Source organism: Hydra vulgaris, chromosome 12 (genome assembly GCF_038396675.1).
Source record: "Hydra vulgaris chromosome 12, alternate assembly HydraT2T_AEP".
NCBI classification, from domain to species: domain Eukaryota; kingdom Metazoa; phylum Cnidaria; class Hydrozoa; order Anthoathecata; family Hydridae; genus Hydra; species Hydra vulgaris.
The window spans coordinates 69,143,641-69,166,628 of record NC_088931.1 but is presented as its reverse complement, the minus strand read 5'-3'; the positions used below and the strand labels follow the sequence as shown (position 1 = coordinate 69,166,628).

At 30.9% G+C, this 22,988-nt stretch overlaps 1 protein-coding gene across 1 annotated transcript in view; it reads left to right on the top strand.

Moving 5' to 3' along the window:
- Positions 1 to 7,256: 7,256 nt before the first annotated feature.
- Positions 7,257 to 22,988, top strand: part of LOC136088960 (uncharacterized) — a 159,409-nt gene continuing 143,677 nt past the window's right edge. Inside the window, exon 1 of the mRNA XM_065814245.1 lies at positions 7,257 to 7,327. Within this exon, the coding sequence (XP_065670317.1) occupies positions 7,270 to 7,327 (58 nt within the window). The 5' untranslated portion in view covers positions 7,257 to 7,269. The remainder of the gene's footprint in view (positions 7,328 to 22,988) is intronic.

Genomic DNA, 22,988 nt, shown 5'->3' with positions numbered 1-22,988 from the left:
TAGCTCTCAGGATCACGGATGATCGCAGCCACATTTCTAGTTAGCAGACACTATAGACTAAAAAATTTCAAAATGTAGAAAAGGTACCAGTTGGAACAACTTTTTAATTCTTCATTAAAGTTAAAATTCAGCACTTCTGTGATGAATTTTTACTTTCAATGCATAAAAATTGTAGTACCAGCTTTTTCAGGAAATTTTTTATGTTTATTTAACAACCTACATTTTAACCTTTACAATGGTATATATTTTCAATTTTATATTCATTGTATATAGTGTCAATTTTTCAATGATCTATATATTAAAAAAATAATATTGACTATAACCCTGCATTTTAAGAATTTTTTTCAGAAATATTTTAAAAACCTAACTTCAAGAAGCCACTACCATCGAGCCTGTCACATTTAGAACTTCATAAATTAGAAAATTCTTAGCGAAGATGTTAGTAACAAAACCCACCATATTGTTTGAAGTAAGTCTATTTTTTAGGTTTTGGCTATGATATTGCCCACTGTGCATAGGTTCAATACGCTTTTTTTAAATTGTACCTAGGGACACCAACTATTGTACCTAGAACCGCTCTCTAAAAATTAGATTTAACTCCATAATAAATAGACAACAAAGATAAACACATGAACTTTGTTAAAAATTTGTTTAACCTTATTTGTTTTTAAAAATTTATCTAGAGTTACTTAGAATTTCCTATATTAAAAATTGTTTAATGTTACTAGATCCGAGCAAAATTGAAGAATAAGTCTACGCATAAAATGCTAATCCCTATACAGCTGCAAATCCCAAAAAAACAATCTGCACCAATCGAAATTCAACAATCTTCCTAGCATGATCATACAAATTTTTTATCAGAGAAACACATATATGGCCCAGGAACAAGCAAACTATATGGCTCAAGGTACAAGACTTAATAGTCTTATGTAAAACGTCATCTATTAACAAACCCTAAAAAAGTGACTAATAGAGCTTTGTAAAATAAAAGATATTTCTATTTACACATTAATAATAAAAAAAATTAACAAAGCCAAACAATTTTGAATAGTCTTCAAATGTGTCTATTGATTAAATACGTCATCATATATATATAGTTTTATAATTAAAGCGAACATGGCGTAGTGGTTATCCAGGGTTTAAAACGAGCTCTGCGCATCTTTGGGGTCATCGGTAAAGAAGGAAGCGTGAATTTCTTAGTTAAATGCTCCACCGCAGTTCTCTGTGACAAGACTCTTAAGTCTTCTTGGGGCACCTAAAACAAAAACTAAAAACATTTTTTTTGTCTACTGTTGTTAACAACTTTGTTCGTACTCAAAGAAACGTTTTTAAATACAATAAGATCCTTTTTTTGAGCTTTACGCAATAGGATGTAATAATTCAGGCGGAGCTAATAATCTGCTAAAAGTTTTTAAATAATTTTTACATAACTTTATAACAAATTAAACTAGTTAGTTTAAACAGAAATTATACAACTATCAATTAATTAGTAATTAGTTTATAGTTGTATAATATCTAACACTATCGGTTGATACCATTATCACACCATTTTTTTCTCATTGTTTAAGTTTATCAAGGTATTACGCAAAAAACTCAAACTGACATATATGCAAATTGACATAAGTACGCCGCAAAAGTTTGAATGATTAGCGTAAGTGCGAATTGACTTAATTGCGAAACGGCATAAGTGCTAATCTTATGTTAATGTTTTCAAATTCTTTTGGCGCATTTATCCGGTTTTTTCAAGTTTGTTCGGCGCACATGCTCTAGTTCACACATGCCAATTTATGCTTCGCACGGGGCGACTAAATAAGTGCTACTTTCATAAGTGCAAACTGGCGTAAGTATGAACTGGCGTACGTGCGAACTGGCATAAATCCGAAACAATTGCAAAAACTGGCTGAAGTTCAAACTGGCATAAGTGTGCAAAAAGAATTTACAAAAATTGACACAAGTGCAAATTGGGATAAGTGCGAACTGTAATTGGTGCAAAGCAGTTGCGAAAACTCGCATATGTGTGAGCCGGCATAAATGCAAACTAGTTTAAGTCCGCTAGAAAATTTGCAAAGATTGGCATAATTGCTTATTGACTTAAGTACGAAATGGCAAAAGTGTAAAGCAGTTGCATAAAGTGGCAATATTGCAAACTGGCATAAGTAATAACTGTCATAAATGTGAAGCATAAATTGGTATATGTGTGCCAGTTCGAATGCCAAAATTGGTCCAAGTGCGCCAAAAGAATTTAAAAACGTTGGCATAGAATTTGCACATATACCGATTCCCACTTATGCCAATCTGTAATTATCCCAATCTTTGCAAATTCTTTCGACACATTTATGCCAATTCACTGTTACATTGCATATATGGCAGTTTGTACATATGCCAATTCGGACTTAAGTCAATCTTTCCAAATTTATTTGGCGCACTTATGACAATTCTACTTTTTAATTCAATTTTTGCAACTGCTTCGCATTTCTTCCAGTTCACACTTATGCTATTGTTTGCAATTTTTTTTGTAGCATTTATTCGAATTTACACTTGTGCCACTTCCAGTTTTGCAACTGCTTTGCACTAATGCCAGTTTGGACTTAAAATTCACATAATTCTATGAAGTTCAGATTTATTCAGTCGCCCCCAAAATTGACATTTTTCTGACGCGTTAGAAAGTCTCTCAAATTTTGTGACGTCTTCTGATTGCATGATCAGCAGTGATTTGTTTAAAAAATTAAAAATTGTCAAAGGTTTATACAAAACGTTTTAAATTTAACAAATTTAATTTCAATATATAAATTGTTTTTTAAATGCCATATAGGTTAAGGTAACCAAATAATTGTTTATAATTGTAAACTGGAATGAGTTATTTAAATAAGTAAATTAAGATATACATAAGATATTCCGAAATTGATATAAATATTAAACTTATTATCATTTTTATTTCATGTTTTGCTATTATTATTAATTGTATTATTGTTATGTAACAATAATAATTATAATAATAATAACAATGATAATAGTAACAATAATAACAACAATAATAATAGTAATAATATTACTCCTATTACTATTGCTATTATTGTTATTATTATTATTGTAATTTTTGTTATAAATAATATTGTTGTTGTTGTTTTATTTTTTTATTATTATATCGCTAATGTTATTATTTGTATTTTATCTTTGAAAGACGACATAAAAATAACAGTTAACGCTATCAGTTATTTATTGACAATTGTTATCTAATTAATTGAATTAGGTCTAGCTAAGAATGTTGTCTGTTTACTTGTATTTTGGTAAAAAATACAAGTAAACAGACAACATTCTTAGTTTGACAACATTCTTTGTTAGTTTGTGAGATGACCAAATTTTTCTGAATCTCTTGGCATATTTTGATGATATGGTGATATTTGTTAATTGTAGTAAATGTTAAAGTTACTGCCTTTAACATATCGTTAAATACAAAGAAGACGGTGTGCATGTTTAATCTATTTAGTTTTTTTTGCCGCAAAGCATAAAAAATGGTATTTTATTCTTGATAGCTTTTTGTGTCTGTTTTGTTTCTCATCATATTTTGTGTAATTTCTTATTCATGTTGTTGGTAGTTATTGGTAAAGAAAAATTTTTATTAGGATGCATTTATTGTCCTCCATATAACTTAATTGAATCAAATCAAATCAATGAATCGATGAAATTAGCCTCAAGCTGTATAACCAAAATCCATTCATGCATACTTGTGTGTGGTGATTTTAATTATCCAGAAATAACATTGGATTACAATGATATAGTATCAATATCAGGACCTGATCATTCAGATGCTCATATTTTGCTGTTATATTTTTAAACTTAGATCTGCATCAATTTTTACTAAAACCAACATTTCAGCTTAGTGAAGGTATTTTAACAAGTGTTCTAGATCTAATTTTGTCTGAATCATCAGTTAGAGTTTTCAATATCAATTACAAATAGCCAATCAGGGCAAAAAATAAAAATAATTTAGTTTTAAAGTGGAACTTTTATTTAAATGATAAAAATTGATCAAATTTATCAAATGTTCGTTTGAATTATAAACAAGGCAATTATAAACAAATTGACAAATATTTTTCACAAATTGAATGGGAAAAAGTTTTCAATGAGCATGATATTGAAATATCTTATAAAAGATTTTGAATTGTTATACATCTGCATGTAATAAATGTATACCAGTCATTAGCGCAAGTCTAACGGGTTTGATATTGTTAATCAATTAAATAATCTGTTTAAATTAGTATTTTTACAACAAGAAAACAATGAAATACCAAATTTTCCTATTCGAACAGATAAAGATTATCCAATACCAACTTTTACTGCATCTAAAGAATACCAACAATTATTAAAACTAGATCCCTACAAGAGTATTGGTGTAGATAATGTGCATGGGTATGTATTAAAACAATGCACATCCAATTTTTCAAAACGGTAAAGTATTCTGTTTAATATATCATTCAATAATTCTAAACTGCATGATATTTGGAAAGCTTTAAATGTAACCCCGTTATTTAAGAAGGGTAGTAGAATGATTGCAGAAAATTATAGACCTGTATCTTTAACCTCTTTTGTATGTAAGGTCATGGAATCCATTATAAAGGACTGCATACTTAACTTTTTAGATGGTGAAAAGTTATTGAATTAGAATCAACATGGTTTTTCGAAACATAAATCATGTATCACCAATTTAGTAGAATCTATGGATTTGATAACATATTATTAATCCCAAAGATTGTCTGTGGATATTATTTTTTTAGATTTCGCCAAGGCCTTCGACCTAGTACCACATCAAAGATTATTGTTAAAATTATCAGCTTATGGTATAAAAGGCAAATTATTGAAGTGGATTGCAGATTTTTTATATTCATGTAAAGAAAGAGTTCTTATGGGTGATTTTATATCAATTTAGGTGATAGTCTTGAGCGGTGTTCCACAAGGTTCTGTGCTCTGGCCAGTTTTATTTATAATTTTCATTAACGATTTGAATGAAATCATGTCAAGTAATTCAAAATTTTATGCTGATGATTCAAAGATAATAGCTGAAGTAAATAATTTGACACGATGTTTATCATTACAAGGCAATATTAATAATGTTTTAAAGTGGTGTTAAGGCTGGTTAATCAACTTAAACGTCAACAAATGTAAAGTTATGCACATTGGCAAACAGAATTTAGCGTACAATTATAATATAATCAAAGTAGATGGCACACAACTAGTCTTACAACCGTCGAATGAAGAAAGAGATTTAGGAATCACAATAAGATCGAAAATGGAAAACGCAAGTGTTAAAGTCATGTAATAAAGCAAATGCCATAATTGGTCTGATAAAAAAAACATTTAGCATAATAAATGTACAAATGATAGAAATTTTGTATAAATCATATATTTGACCACATTTAGAATATGCAAGTGTAATTTGGTGTCCCTATCTGACAGTAGATATAGAAAGGTTGGAAAGAATTCAACGCAAAGTAACAAAAATCCCTTCAGAATTAAATAATTTATCGTATGAAGAATGCCTTAGATATTTGAATCTAACCAGTTTGGATATAAGGCGACAGCATGGAGACTTAATCCAAATGTATAAAATTGTTCATGGGTATGAGAAAATTCAATGGTAAAATTTTACGTTTCCAGTTATTGATAATCCTGGGATTCATACAAGTAGGCAAGGGCATAAATTGAATATTGAACTAATAAAAAATTGTCCAGCAAGGTTTAATTTTTTTACAAACAAGCTGTGAAATTGTGGAATACCTTAAAAACTGAAGATACCAATGCAATATTATTAAACTCATTTAAGGCTATTTTATTTACATTCACAATGGTATTGTAACCAGCAATGTTACCAATTAAATGCTTGTTTGGTGTTTTGTGGTTGTCCTACTAAAGAAACAGCTTTGTTTGTATGGTTATGTTTATAGTAACGACTGTAATAACCTAGTGAGTGGTTCTGCAGGGATACATTATCTCTGTTTCAGTATTGATATACTATTATTATTACTATGCAGTTTATAGTTACAATAGACAGAATTCTACTTTGATAGAATACTATTTTGCATTTATTATTAAGATTTTGGTGCAAAATAATTATTTAGAAAAAACTTTTAAAAGCTTCATTTTGCATCTAATCATGAAAGTTTACACATTTAATATATAAGTTGTATATTAATCAGAAATAAAAATTTACACATTCAGCATTTAAACTGTGTAATAATCAGAAATTAAAGAATGTACTGCTTTATCTATTAAAAGCATGTGTCTTATTCAGTTTAAGATGCAAAAAAAAGCTATTTCATCTTTTCAAATTTGTTAGTTAAAACCTGTAGTTATTTAAGATACATTCACTATTAAAAAACCTAATAAATCTTTTGAGATGCTAGATTAGATTTTGATTTTCTATAGATTCTATAAATTATCTTATAGATTAACTATTTTATAAATCTTTATAGCATTATTGACTAATTAATATTTAGTAACAATTGTTGATTAAACTTTCAAGAGGTACATTATTAAATGTACATAGTTAATTTTTTAAGGCTTACAATTTTCAGAATTATTTATTGTTTAAATGATTGTTGAAAATGATATTTCACTTGACTCTTTTTGTTGTTTAGGATGTCAGTTATAATACAATTAGATTGAGGCATAATCTTCATGTCATTTTAGCTTTTCAATCTTGATGTATCAATTGTTAAACTACTTAATTGATCTCGATGCATTGCATGGTAAATTATATAAATGCAACTATATTTATCCAATCACAGATATAAACCGCAATCATATGAATAAAACTGTTGATCTTTTGCTTTCTTCAGCTCTTTCTAGTGAAACTGTTCAAAACTTTTGCAACAAAATGACAGTGATTTGATAAAATTTTTACTAAAAAAGGCAAAAGAGCCAAAGACTATCAGTGTCATTCATATGATTCTGTTTACATCTGCGAGGAAAAATATACTTTACAATAACATGAAGACTAATTAATTAGTTAACTTAGACTAGTTAACTTAGATTAGTACATTAAAATTAATTAGCTATTATGACATGAAGATCATAGATAACTAGAAGAATTGAAAAATCCAGGTTGTGACATTAACATTAATTCTTCTATAAAGATATGATAAATATCTTGAATATAATTTAATGACAAAGTTGTAATTTTGCTTAATTTTGCCAGTAAATATTTTAAATTAAATGTTAGTATTGCTATTAATATAAAGTAACTATTTTTCTTGTTTTAGACAAATATAAATGATCAAAACAGTGATTTTTATTCTTTTGCATACTGTAATAGAAATAGAATCTAAAAGTACGTTGATTTGTGTTTCTTGAATTATAAGACATTTTATACTTTTTAAGTCATACTGGTTATCATGATCATCATGATCATCATGATCATCATGATCATCATATCATCATGATCATCATGATCATCATGATCATCAGATTCATCATGATTATCATGATCATCATGATCATCATGATCATCATGATCATCATCATGATCATCATGATCATCATCATGATCATCATGATCATCATGATCATCATGATCATCATGATCATGATCATCATCATCACAATCATCATGATCATCATGATCATCATCATCACGATCATCATGATCATCATGATCATCATCATGATTCTCATGATCATGATCATCATCGTCATCATCATCATCATTATTTCATCAAATCAACCAATCCATTGAACCATGTGTTGAACCGTGTGTCATATCTTTTGAGATATGATTCCTATTTATAAAAAAAAATTGTATGCAAAATTTTAGCTAAAAATGTTGAGAGTAAATATAAAAAATTTAAATAAATTAAAATTGATCTGGTTTTCTAAAATGATCTGGTTTTCATGACATTAAAAAATTAATGTTTTATTATTAAATTAAGGAATAACAACGGCAAAAACATGAAAATAAGCATTTATAAGGCTTTTTTGATGCAGAATTCAATAAATTTACCTAAAATGCTAAAATATGATGGGGACATGCTTAAAAGTTAATAAACAACACGTTTATATGACTTGACTTTAGGCCCAATATCTCGAAACATCCTGTTCAAATTTATTTTTTGAATTTAATAATTTTATTTAGTTATAATCTTATATGTCACCAAAAGTCTAACTGGAAAAACAAAAGTAACATATAAAACCATAATTTTTTTTTTTAAACATCTTCGCTTCCAACAAGGCTGCAAGCAACCATTAATTAGAGTTGGAAGTTACTGGTTCAGAAAAGATGAAGATAACAATTGACAGACGACTTAAAGGATTGCAAATTATATGAATCAGGAAAGCAAGATGAAGGAAGCGAATTCCAAAGAGCTGATGTTCAAAGAAAAAAACTAGAGGAATAAGAGTTTTTAAAGCACTTAGGAACAGTCACAGAAAAAGGATGAGACTTTATTGAATGAGGAGTAACATGAGAATGAATTTTAGTGGATGGCACAAGAGGCGCTAGCTCTTTAGAGCAGTGTCCATTATAGTATCTATAGAAAAGAGAAAGAGAAGCAACATTACGACGATGTGATAATGGTTGAAAGTTGGCTGCAAGAGCAGGTCTAGCTATGTTTACAATGCTTTTTTGCACCTTGTCTAAAAGAGAAAGGACATCATTAGAAAATCTGCCCCAGATGTAGCAACAGTATTCCATACAAGGTCGGATTTGAGATTTATAGAGATAGAGAATAAAATCTGGAGTAAGAAAGTGTTGAGCTCGATAAAGAGATGCAACAATAGGAGATGCTAATTTTGCAAATGATTTGATATATGGTATTTAAGAAACAACTTTTTAAAAATCTTAAAAATGTTGCCAGATACAAAATAAGAAATAGCTTATGGAGAAGACCAGCATGCCAAACTTTACCAAAAGCTTTAGAAATTTTAAGAGTGATGGCCTTAACCTCTTCACCTTTATCAAATGAACGATAAAACCTATTGCTTATTACTGTTAGCAAATCAGCTGTAGAACGAGAAGATAGAAATCCATATTGATGATTAGAAAGTAAGTTATTAGATTCAAGATTCAGTGTTTTCTAATTAAAGATTCAATAACCTTGCTTATGATAGGAAGAAGGCTAATATGATGGTAGTTAGACGAATCAGATCGCTCTCCAGAATTTTTGAAAATAGGAATAACAGATGCTGCTTTCCAGCAGGCTGGAAAACAAGACTCTGATAAGCGCTTGTTTAATAGTTTTGAAAGTATAGACGACAGCTCCGGAGAACACTTCTGCAAGACAATAACATGTATGTTGTCCAGGCCACAAACTGTAGAAGAGACTAAGCAGTAAATCACTTTTGATACAGAAACTGGAGTGATATGAATGTCAAGCAATGGGTCAACCTGTTTGATGGCTATATCAGGTAGAATGCAACTAGTGTAATCAAGAGATGATATTGATGAAAAGCTCTTAGGAAAAAATTCAGGTTTGTCTTTTTGCGAGCTGATAAAGTCTGAACCATACAAGAGAGGTGGAATTAGAGATTTGCCCTTTTATTGATACTATCAAAGATTCTAAAAAAATCACGAGAGCCTAATTTTTGTGATGTAATATGAGATTTCATGACCTGAGAATGGCGGGCTTTGGCATTAGATGAAATCTTTTTACAGTGGTTTCTAGCAGTAATAAACAGATGTCTGTTTTCTGGAGATTTGTTTTGCTTATAGATATAGAAGTAAAGGTTTTAATTGGCAGTTGCAGTATAATGGGAGGAAAATCATGGAGAAGAGTGAGGCTTGGCCTGGAATTGCTGAAAAGGAATGAGAGATTCCATGCTAATCTAAATCCATGAAGTTATGTAAGAAGCACGTTTGTCAAAAGGAAGACAAAAGATTACTACCCAAGGGCCATCACGCAGAAAATCAAGGAAAGAGTCCCAGTCAGCTTTAAGGTTGTAAGAGGAATGATGATAGGGGAATTCAGATCATGAAGAAGAATGAGATAATAGTTTAAAGAGATCTAACCGTGATCAGAAGCATCTAAGGGTGAATGTGGAGAAACTGAGCATTGACTAGGATTAGAAACAAGATATAAGTGGAGTAGCAAAGGTAAATGCTTTGAGATGTCTGGAAAGTAAGTTGGAAAGTTGACTAATTGAGTTAGGGATTGAGAAAGGCAAATTTTGTGGGCTTTGACGCCTGCAGAGTCACTGACACTAGAGCCAAGCCATTCAGTGTGATGAATATTTAAGTCACCAATAACAACAATATTGGCTGACGTATAAAGAGAGAGGCCTTGGTCAATATGATCAGTAATAATATCAAAAAGAGTGCAGTCTTGAGATGAAGGAGAGCAATATAGAACAAAGAAAAAGATGATAGAGTGAGATGGTGCTTAACAAAAGCACATAAAAGAATAGTCTTTGGATTCCTAGTTTCCCAACAAATTGGTGAATTCTTGCAATTGTAAATGCCCAGGCCAAGCATGTGACTATTAGAGTCTATGAATCAAAGAAAGATAACCATCAACACTAAGATCACAAAATGAGAGCTGAACTTAAATTAGTCTCACAAAGATGATAAGACTCAACAGAAGAAAAGTTACTTTGAAGACCACGAATATTAGTGAATGACAGGTTTAGAAAACTTGGTGATGACATTGGTTTTTTGTGTTGTATAGTTTTTGGTACTTTATTCATTTGTTAAATTTTTTAAAGAACTTGACTCAAAGCATAGATACTACTCACTACACTGTTTAATAGCCCTAGCAATTGCCTTATTACTATTAATAAACCCTAAGCTGTAACAAAGGGCTCCATATGTGGCCTTGGCATTGCACACCAAAAGAACAAACAAGGATATCATCCATGCGCAACATTGCATTGTTAGTGCTCTGATATTGTACAGCTGTTGATGGAATCAGCCTCGCTGAGAGCTACCACAGAGTTCAGAAAACCTGACTACCAGCTGACCTCAAAACCATAAAACTGAGTTTAAGAGCTGTTCCCTCAATAGGAGATAGTAGAATGAGTTGCCTAGTCATAAAAACAGAGACACAAACAAGACCTATGCATTGAGTCAAGAAGATCCAGCATTTAACATCCTAAACTGGAAACAATGTATTAAAAAATACATCTGCGCCAGTCTAATAGATAAAGAAGGAGTGCGAGACTGGTCAACAGATAGAATTTGTTTACCTTTTAAATCTTTGCCTATGAGGCCTTCTACACGACAGTAGCTGAATGCATTTAATATCTACCCAAGATGAGTGTTTTTATTGAGACACCATCTATTGCCTTTACTCAACCAATTGCCCCAAGGCATGGGGTCTTTTAAGTTGGAGTTGGCATCTCCTAGCTTTCACCGTTAAAGGTATATCCTACAAGGCAGTAGGACATGAAGCAGATTGTACTGGGTTACATGTTATTAATAGCAGAATAACCTGACCTGAAAATATCAAAAATATATCACATTTTCACAAAATTACTAGAAATATTTGTAAATACAATAAAGATACAGTAACTCTAATTTTGAAATTTATTAAAAAATATACAACTTTTTTAAGGTATTGAAGGCGTAAGTTATTTTGACTCTATTTATAATAGTTTGTAATATTTTTCCGATTTTGTATTTCTTCTGCTTTTTCAAAAAAACTTTCTACTGGAACTAGAACAAGCTTATGGAAATCACAATATGTTTATATTGAGAATATAATAGTAGAATTTGGTTTCAGATTGGTTGCTTCAAACTTTTTTATGCTATCAGTGAAGTTTAGAATTCGGGGATCCTGAAAACCCAGTATTTTGCAGTTTTTAACAATTCCAAATTCCCGGGATTAAGTATTTAATCCTGCAAATATTTTTTAGAATTGTTTTCCTTTTAACATTTTTAAATTAAAATTTCTTTGGTTGCGATTTGACTACTTTCTTATCGGAAATTTTTTAATTATTTTTTTTTAATTTGATTGCTATCGAATTCGTAAACTTTACAAATTCGAAATTCTTGCAATAATGTTTTTGATTAATTGTATTGTATTTAATATAATATTTGAAATTGGATTGGAATTACATTCTTAAAATTAGTTGGCGCCTAGTCACATTTATTTAAGTTTTTCACAATTTTTATGTTGATTAGACATTTGTTTGTGACTCTTTTATATTAGTAGTTTTAATTAAGTTGTAATTTCTGGTTGTTTGAACAGTAAATTTTTCAAAATTATAATGGCTTTTTACATGAAATATGATAAAAAAATGATAATTCTATGCTTTGAAATTATGTCTTACAAGAAGAAAAAAGGCAGACAGCAATGTGTAAGTATACTGACTCCACATGCACTTACTTTCTATCCACACCAGCTAACTACTTAACCTCACATCAGCTACCAGACAGTGAATTACTAACAAAAAAATCCAAAGCGTTAACCAAATAATTTCAGATATTAGAGTGAAAAGAAAAATTACTTCCCGCGGCACTTGCATGATTAACAGCCTTTTATAGGGTTTCATTTAACGTTATATGCTGTTCTAGTGATATACGTACTGGTCTTATAGCTGCAGGATTCAAAAGTTTTCCTGTCCACAATCAATACTGTGCGTAAAATGGTTGTAGATTACAGCAAAGAAATAAGGAATTTTTTAATTACTAAAATAACCAGCAAAAAAAAATCAAACTGAATTCGGTGTAGGAGAAAGTTAAAAAACTTAAATTGCAAAAAAGATATTGTTGGTATTATGACTGCGATAGGTGGTATAAGTTGATATAAGTGTGATGAAAAAAGTTAGGAGAATATTACCTATAAATCAACAGTTATGTTTTGCCCATAGTGTGCCACTGGCCATTATTGATTCAATAAAGACAAACAAACAGATATAAAAGATGATTTTTGCAAACAGTATTAAAAATATTATTATTTAGTTAAACATTTTATAGCACTTTAAGTATTTTTTTAAAGATATTTTTCTTTTAAAGATATTATTTAAGTATTTGTTTTACGATATTATTCTTTACTCAAACATTTCATAGCACTTTAAGTATTTTATAAACTTAAAGTATTTTTTTGATAGTTAAACAATCCAAAAAAAGAATATGAAGGCGTTTTAAACTATATAGTGACTTTAGGGGGTTACTTTGAACTCTGATGAAATTTTACCAAATGTCATGAATAAACTTTTTTTAGATTTATTTATTCAATTGTGAAATATTTGCTAAACTATTATATTTGATGCAAATTTTTATACTTATTCTATTATTTTTAATGTTACAGTACAGGGCTTGTGATGAAGAAAATCGTCAAGCGTGTTATATCGCGCTCGTAAAATTAGAATATGTTTTCATTGAGTGTGATTATGTGCGCTCGAGATAATGTCGGCGAGCGTGATCATGAAAATTGCTGAAGGTGATGCTCATAAAAAGCTTTTTATATCTTTTTTTATTTGTTACATAATTTTTTTGTCAAAAAATGTTTGAATTAGTATCACACTCATGAAACTACTTCAACAAAGTAGATTTTTATACTTCCAAACTTCTTGTATATTGTCAAATCGCGATTTTATTTTTAACTATTTATGTTATAAAAAAATAATATCAAACAAAAACGCAACTTCTTATTGATTTAGTATTGAAGTATAATTTAGTGACTTAGTTTTGCTTCGTTGTTTTGATATATGTATTTTAAAATGTTACGCTGTAAACTTAATTAACTGGTAATGGTTTTTATATTTCTTGATATTTTTTATTCAAATTAATTATTTAATTTTTTTAGATAGCTATGTATCTATATTATAGCTATATTCTATCAACTTTCTATTTAATAAATGTTGACATCATTACTTTGTTTCTTTTTGAATGTCCTTGATTGCGAACATTCTAAACAACAGAATCGCTTTAAATTTGAGTTAAAATAAATAATAGTTAATAAAAAACCTATACTATGAACAAAAACTAATTTTAAAAATGACTCAATTATTAATATTTATTTTTATTATAAATGATGTGTGGAATATTACAAACAATAAATCAAATAAATCTTACTTGATATTTTCACAAGATTAAAAATACTCTGCAGTTTCAATTTTCTTATAATGGTTTTCTACATTTCTATTCTTATTTTATTTGCGCATTTTTGTATTCACATTGTGTTTCCACGTGCACATTCCATTATTGAAATTAGTGACTATTAACGACTTCAAACTGCTCATTTATTACATTAGTGCAAAAGAGAACGACATAGTGCTTTTTATATTTTATATCAGTGCTTTGATAATAGAATATCTTTAATAAAAAATCTTTTAAATATTGTATGTAAATAATCCTGAACTATTGGACGAGCGTTATTTTATACGCTCGTTATAAGCTGAACGAGCGTTGTTTATTGCGCCTAGAATATTTGAAAATACCGTTTACGGGCGCGTTTTACGAGCAAAGCGCGATCGCGCTCGCTTTATCACAAGCCCTGCAGTATATATGTAATGTTTTAATTTTATTTGTCTTAGCTGTTGTTATAATTTTCCTATCATATTTAAATTCATAAAAATGTATTAAATACAACAAAAATGCCTAGAATTTTCAAGAAAAAGCCTAACAGTTGAATCTATACTTCCTATGATGCTATAATGTTGGTGGATGCTATCTTAAAGGTAAAAACCAAAAAACAGTAGATTAGAAAAGCTTCAAATGTACATAACATAATAGAGCAACTTTAAACAATCATGTGTGAGTCGCAACAAAAACTATTTTTGCCAATTATGTCAAAATATTAAAAGTTTTTGTACTAAAGTATCTAGACCTTCAATTAGTAAATAATTTATTAATTTGCAACAATTCATTAATAATAAAAATGAAAACAATACAGATGCCTTAAGGATTTTTAACTTTGATGAACAAGTGTGACAAATGATTCCAGTGTTATCTAAAATATCCAGAGCAAATTAAAGACAGTACAAAGGCAAGCATTTCTATAATGTTTTATGGTTCAGCAGCGGGTAACATTCTGCCTCCTTATGTAGTTTGCAAATCTCAAAATTTATGGAATCGTTGGACAGAGGGTGTGTTAAGAGGTTTTAGATTGAACAGAATAAAATCTGGTTGGTTTAATGCAGAGACATTTTCAGATCGGTTCGAGAGTTCTTTTTTGGCATATAATAAGCAGCTTTCCACTGGTAAATTTGTAATTATAGGTGATAATCTAGCTAGTCATTTTACGAAAAGAATTATAAGCTTATCACTGAAAAATGATATTGCTTTTGTATGCCTTCCTAAAAAATCAACTCGTAAATGTCAGCCACTAGATGTTGCATTTTACTGACCATTTAAAATGAAATGGAAGTCAATATTAAATAAGGTGGCCCACAGATATATGATGAAAAAAAAATTCTTTTTAGAGGTCAGGGTACCCCCTAATTTGGTTAGAATTATCAAGTGTACTATTTTGGTAAAGTTTAAGCTTCCTAGAACATTTGGAAGGTGGTGCTCACTGCCCAAATATTTTTACTGTATATCTACCATTCATATCCCAAAATCTTAAAACAAAAAAAATTGATAAATACACAGATTTCTGGTAGTTTTATTACATGCCAAACAGGTAGTACAGTCTTTTACATTTAAAGCACTTATTATAAAATGTGATATGGTACAGTTGGTACTGTTCCATAAGTAAATTTTACTATGAAGACAGTCTTTACGCTGAAATGTGTAAAATGTCAGTTATTTGAAACAACATCAATAGCAGTCTTTTTTGTTGTTTGAATTGGTACAGCCTTGCAATTTGCTTCAACAACTTGCAGCAGAAATTTTTTTTTCTTCCTCATCATTGGTTATGAGCTTGTTGAATTCTTGAATTGTTGAATTTGAACAGTTTGGCTCCTCGTTTAGCATTCTTTTCCTTCTAAATAGTCCTGGTTCTTGCTCCATGTGTCAGGTTGATTACTAAGAAAAGAGGCTCTAATGTCTAAGTTGTTCAGAATCAATGATGTTCTGGCACTTGCAAAATCTCTGAGGCTTGAATTGTCGCTAGGAATGATTTTCACGGCTTTCAATGATTTCACTGCACTTGCTGCAATTCTGTCAGAAAAGAGAGCCAGACTCACAGTTTTGTCTGCAAGATGCCACAAGTGATTTTCGAACACTTTTCTTGCTGCTAAATCTATTTTACAATCAATGGCTTGGTATTTACTGAGAACTTTCCAGAATGCAAGATCATTACCTGGTGCACCAGCTGCAAGTGATTATGCTGTCCACATTTTTGTATACAGAAGGACTCCCAACTGCACAAATTGAAACATCTGGTTTTCCTCCTTATTTGTTAGGTTGAAGAGATCTTGTTGATCATGGAAGGAAAAGATTTTTATGCTGTATATATGCTTTGCCATCCAACGCGCATGCTGAACAGGTCCTGGAGCTTGCCAGTGGATTGTTGCCAGTGAATAATCGAGAAACAACTACATCGAGCCAACAATTAATGTTGGCTCGATGTAGTTGTCTCAAATCTGTGATCGTGTCATTTCAACAACAAAGCTGACAGTTGCTTCACAAAAGCAACTGTCAGCTTTGTTGTTAAAATTTGTGTTTTTGAATTGTTGTTATTGTGGATTTGAGATTTTAGTATCTGCCTTTATCTTTAAATCTCTTGAAAATGGGTATGTCTGGAGAACTTGAAGGTCCAAAGCACAAGTTAACAATTTTTGCCAAGACCAGCTCCATTATGTAATGACGATATGCTAACCATGTCAGTTCTCTGCCTATCATTTGTTTAAGAAGTACACAAACACTGCCAAAATGTCCTGTATTTACAGGTGTAGTGTGAAAACTCATTGCCTGTACTTAAGCAGACATCTTCCAAACCTGCAACAGATCATAAACGGCCTTGGCTTTATTCTGTGCTGTTCCAGCTGCTGATTTTGGCACACCAAGCAGTTTATTGGCACCGTTATGGGATAGCAGCACTGGTAAGCAATCAACTTGAAAGAGGAAGCAAAGATGGATCCAAAACTAGCGCAGCTGCAATTGGAACCATTAGACACAGTGCTTCATGATCAGATGTTTTATTTCTGTCTATGGCACCTGTCATAGTTGTCCATCATGTATACATATGACACTGCTGAGTGTGCTGATGTAGTGGCAACTGCAAAATTAGCCTTCTTTCGCCATGCTGCCTCTTCTTTTTGTCTCTGGATAACATGTTCCTGCTTCTTTGCCAATAACTTGTCTTCACCTACTGCAAACATTTTATGTTTGTTCTGTCGTTCTAGGAGGAAATCTACATCTTTTTTGATCTTAATCATCTTGAGTGCTTCAGTCTGCACATTGTTAAAGAGTTTGTCCAAATTGTTTGAAAATGCTGGCTCTCGCTGTTGAGATTCTGATAAACGTCCCTTGTTCTTCTTCAACTACAACCAGCTGCCATGCAAATCTTCAAGTCTATCAATCACATTTCTTTCAATTGTTATTGGAATGGCAGCCCTGGTCCAAAGCAATGACACTTTGTCAACCGTTGTGTGACTAGCTTTCAGGCATGTGGAGGCCCAAAAGGACTCCGGCTTGATAACTTTCTTTTTTCATGGTCTCTAGTGTCTAGAAGCTCTAAACATGTTGGTTGATTAATGATCTGCTATAAGAAAAAAACTTATAATTTTTAATGACTTGGAACTTATTGCTTTTAAGTCTGGAGTCCTGGAGTCCCGGAGTCCTTGTCGCCATTATACCTAAGGACTCCAGGTTCAAAAATTGATTGTTCTTCTGACCTATAAGTCTTGATTTTTTTCCCATTAGTAGTCCATAAACTTTTTTATATTTTCAAAGCTCCTGGATACCAAAAACTAGAAAGAAGTAATCTTTTTGTGACTTTCAAGTAGGACTTGTTTGGTCCTTAGCAACTGCTCACAGGTTACTTAATTTTATTGTTTTTTTCAAAAGCACATTGTTTTCAATGTTTACAAACAAACAGGATGTTGATGCAAGATTAAACAAGACATCTGAAAAATTAGTAAGTCAGTCAATATTTCAATTATGTAAAAAAACTCTAAAAAAATTATAATATATTGTGAAATTTTGATGTTTTCTGAGCACTGCCTTCCACTTGGTCTAGGAAGCCAAAAATTGGCCAAAACAATACACATGATAGGTCTACCTAATGTAGGGGGTACCCTGCCTTATTGCTTAAAGTTTTTTTTTTTTGGTTACTCTTATATATTTATCCACCCTAATATAAATAAATGGAAAAAAATTCCAAGATTTTTTTTTTTCCTCTGTTAATTCACCTTCCCAAGGCCGAGAAGGCCATTACAGTTGAGGAGGCTACTGTAATTGTGGTTAGAACCCTCTTTCAACTCTATAACTCTGAAACATGAACCTTGACAAACAAGGCCGCTGTGCAGAGAAACAAGTTGAGCGCTGTACTATGTGTTGGTTATCAACCTTGGATATATATATACGCATATAAGTATGTATTATAATACATACTTATATGCGTATATATATACCGCATTATAAGTATGTGGACACGAGGACAATAAACTTTTTTTCTTAAAATTTAGTTTCTGGGTTTAGCAAATGTGGAATAATGCCACTGGGCAGAAATGCAGTTCTTTCTTGTGTTGTGTTGTAGACATTAACATCCCAAACTCAATGTTGAACCAGGAAAATGTGTGTCATATGAAGATAATAATAATTATAATACTACCAATAAGCCCGATACTTTAAAACACAAGAGACTTAACAAAACCAAATGACAACCAAAACAGAAACTAACAAAAATCATGACAACAAAGCAAAAAAAGTCAAATCAGTGCAATAATGAATAGATATAAAAAAAAAAAAAAGTTGATTCTGACAAGTTGAACAACTAATAGTTCATATTCCTCAAAGGGATTCCAAACCATCAAGACATATTGTGTTCATATTAAAGAGAACGATAAAAAAAAATGTTTGAGCCTAGTTTTTTTGATTAAAACAAAAAAATAAAAGCATAGCAAGAAAAACTAACTTTTTTATTTTTGTAGAAGCTTGCCTTCTCTGTTTTGTTGTAGGCCAAATAGTCAGCATAATATTTGCTGCAATCTACAGACTAGATGATTTATTCAATCGCGTTTTATTCCTAAGAGTTTCAGTACATGACATCATTGATTTTTTGTTTTTGTTGCATAATTGATTATTTACGCAAACAAATAAATCAATGACGTCATGTACTGAAACTCTATTTTGTAGTTATTTTATATATTGTATATGAAATCAATTCAGATGTTAATATAAAACATATGAGTTGCTTATATTTTGAGATATAGTTGATAAATAAAACACTTATTAATGTAACTATAAATTGTGGTTTGATCTAGTCTTTAACAATTTTGTCTTCCTGTTGAAATATGTGCTTCATACATAACTTCGTGAGAGTTAAGGCTGGCATGAAATCTTTTGTTCCCTTTCGATTATTCCAGGTCAAGCCTCACTCTCCTCCATGGTTTTCCTCACTCTATGCTTCTGCGATTGCCAATCAAAACCGTTACTTCCATATTTATCAGCAAAACAATTCTCCAGAAAACAGACATCTGTTTATTACTGCTAGAAACCATTGTAAAAAGGTTTTGTCTAACGCCAAAGCCCGCTATTCTCAGGTCATTAAATCTTGTATCTCATCTCAAAAACTAGGCTCTCTTGACTTCTGGAGAATCTTTAATAGTATTAATAATAAGGGCAAATCTTTAATTCCACCTCTCTTGTATGGTTCAGACTTTGTCACCTCACCTAAACACAATGCTGAATTATTTGCTAAAACCTTTTCATCAATATCATCTCTTGATTCCACTAGTTGCGTTCTACCTGATATTGCCAACAAACAGGTTGATTCATTGCTTGACATTCGTATCACTCCAGCTTCTGTATCTAAAGTGATTTTCTGCCTAGACTCTTCTACAGCTTGTGGCCCCGATAACATACCAGTTATTGTCTTGCAGAAGTGTTCTCCGAAGCTGTCGTCTATACTCTCAAAACTATTCAACAGCATCAGAGTTTTGTTTTCCAGCCTGCTGGAAAGCAGCATCTGTTATCCCTATTTTCAAAATTTCTGGAGAGCAATCTGATTCGTCTAACTACCGTCCCGTTAGTCTTCTTCCTATTATAAGCAAGAATTTTGAATCTTTAATTAATAAACACTTAATTTCTCATCTTGAATCTAATAACTTACTTTCTGACCATCAATATGGATTTCGATCTTCTGGTTTTACAGCTGATTTGCTAACAGTAATAACTAATAGGTTTTATCGCGCATTAGATAAAGGTGGAGAGGTTAAGGCCATCGCTCTTGACATTTCAAAAGCTTTTGATAAAGTTTGGCATGCTGGTCTTCTCCATAAGCTTTCTTCTTATGGTGTATCTGGCAACATCCTTAAGATTATTGAATCCTTCCTTTCCAGTCGTAGTATAAAAGTTGTCCTTGATAGACAGTACTCTTCTTCTTATTCTATAACTTCAGGGGTTTGCTGATGATACTACTATTTATTCTTGTTGTGATAAGAAACCAACATTCTCTGATTGCTTGGAGGGGGCATTTGAGCTTAAAAAGGATCTCACTTCTGCTACAGCATGGAGCTCACAGTGGCTGTTGAACTTCAATACAGATAAAAGTCAATTTTTTTCAGCCAATTGTTGTCGCAATAATTTAGATCTTCCTATATTTATGAACGGTGATGTACTTGATGATGTAATCGGATTCTATTCTCTATCTCTATAAATCTCAAATCTGGCCTTGTATGGAATACTGTTGCCATATCTGGGGCATATCTTCTAATGATGCCCTTTCTCTTTTAGACAAGGTGCAAAAACGCATGGTAAACATAGTTGGACCTGATCTTGCAGCCAACCTCCAACCATTATTACATCGTTGTAATGATGCTTCTCTTTCTCTTTTCTACAAGTACTATAATGGGCACTGCTCTAAAGAGCTAGTGTCTCTTGTGCCATCCACTAAAATGCATTCTCATGTTACTCGTCATTAAATTAAGTCTCATCCTTTTTCTGTGACTGTTCCAGAGTGCTCCAAAAGCGCTTATTCGTCTAGTTTTTTTCCTCGAACATCAGCTCTTTGGAATTCGCTTTCTTTATCTTGCTTTCCTGATTCATATAATTTGCAATCCTTTAAGTCATCTGTCAATCATTATCTTGCTCTACAATCTTCATCTTTTCTCTTTCAGTACTTTCCAACTTTAATTAGTGGTTGCTTGCAGCCTTGTTGGAAGCGAAGATGTTTTAAAAAAAAAAAAAAAAAGTCATACTTTGTTTATCCAAAGAAAACCCATCACAGGGGTTACTTTTGACACAGACACATTTAAAAAAAAAGTACAAGAAAAAAAAAAAAAAAAAAATTACTAATTGCAGTTTTTCTGTCTATATATCAGTAGGGTAAATAGGATAAGAACATGATGAAATTATTAAGAGACAAAACATTAAACTTTATAATTAATGTAAAGCCTGTCCAATGTGATTATGTTTACGGTATTAATAGTATTAAAAAACCAAAGAAATTCCTTGTAATTTAATAATTTTTTTCTAAACGTGTATTAAATGTGCTATTAATTTTATTAAGATTTAACTTGAATAATATGTTAAAAATTTTCAAGCACAGGTATTTAAAAATCCTAGGATTAATCCCGGGATCCCAGGAATATGCAAATGTAATCCTGAAATTGCAAGATTAAAAATATAGCACATGATTACAATCCTTAACTATCAACTTTTTTATGGTACTGCCAATCCTATCTCAAAATTACTTACCGTGGGAGATAAAAAAGGACAATCATAACACTGTGCAAGCATGTATTCTTTATTTTTTACTGAGCAAACGGTTTTTAAAAGTAGATCCTTATATGCTTCATCAATAATTAACAAATAGAATGAGTAACACCTGCACCTGGCAAAATGCACTAACTTGATCTAAATGAAGCAAAGTAGCTTATTTGTATTTCAGGATTGTTTTTTTTAATAATACATATAGTTTTTTTTACACAAAAAACTATATGTATTATTACATATAGTTTTTCCTTTTGTGTAAATTACAAAATTTACACAAAAGGAATTTTTTTTATTTATTGATGTTCTTTCTAATGCTTACACCATCTTTTTTTCCAGGCAGTTCAAGAGGCAATAGTTACTTGTCATAAAACATTTTAATAGAATCTTCTACATCTTTAAGTAAAATTTTATCTTTACAAAATAAAGAAATAGCTAACAATCCTTTTTGTTTAAAGTTCATCTAACCATCTTTGCCTGGTATTGTATAACTTCAAAGTTATTCTTTCCTTCTATTATTGACCAACTTGTTGGTGCCATTGTGAGAACAATAGTTCTATTGTCAAAATAGAGAATTTTCTCTTGTCTTGCTTCTAATTTCATCAAAGTTTTCAACCTTCTTTTTTGTTCTATTTTTTTCATAACACATTTTCTCTTTTGGAGAGTATATGTTTTAATGGTTTCGAATGAGTTTTTAGAAGAAATACACCTAAGTTTTAGAAAACGATGTTGATCTCCTATCTTTTTACTTTGAATGATGATGTTACTTCAAGCAATTGTAAGTTTGCAGAGTTTTTTTCCCAGGAGCTTTATTTAAACTACTTCTAATTATGACTTGTGACTTTTTTACATCAAATACAAAATAATTTTCTGAAAATAATTGAGTTTCATAAAGCTGGTCCACACCTATGTCCAAAACTATATTTTGTTATGTTTAAGTAAAAAAAGAAATTACATATGATAATAGTATATTTAAACTTTACAGCTACTTACTAGTGATTATCTTTGTATGTCCATTGAATGGATCACAACAAGCTTTCTGCCATATAGGATACATTTTCAAATATTTTTACTAGATCTTTTACATATTTTTTTCAAAATTGATTATTTAATATAAAGATTTGATTTTTTCTACATTGCTTTAAATTTCTATAACATCTTGTTGGTCTTTGCATGCCTTTGATGTCATTAGGCCAATAGAAAACATCTTAATAAGATAATTTACTTGGTATGAACC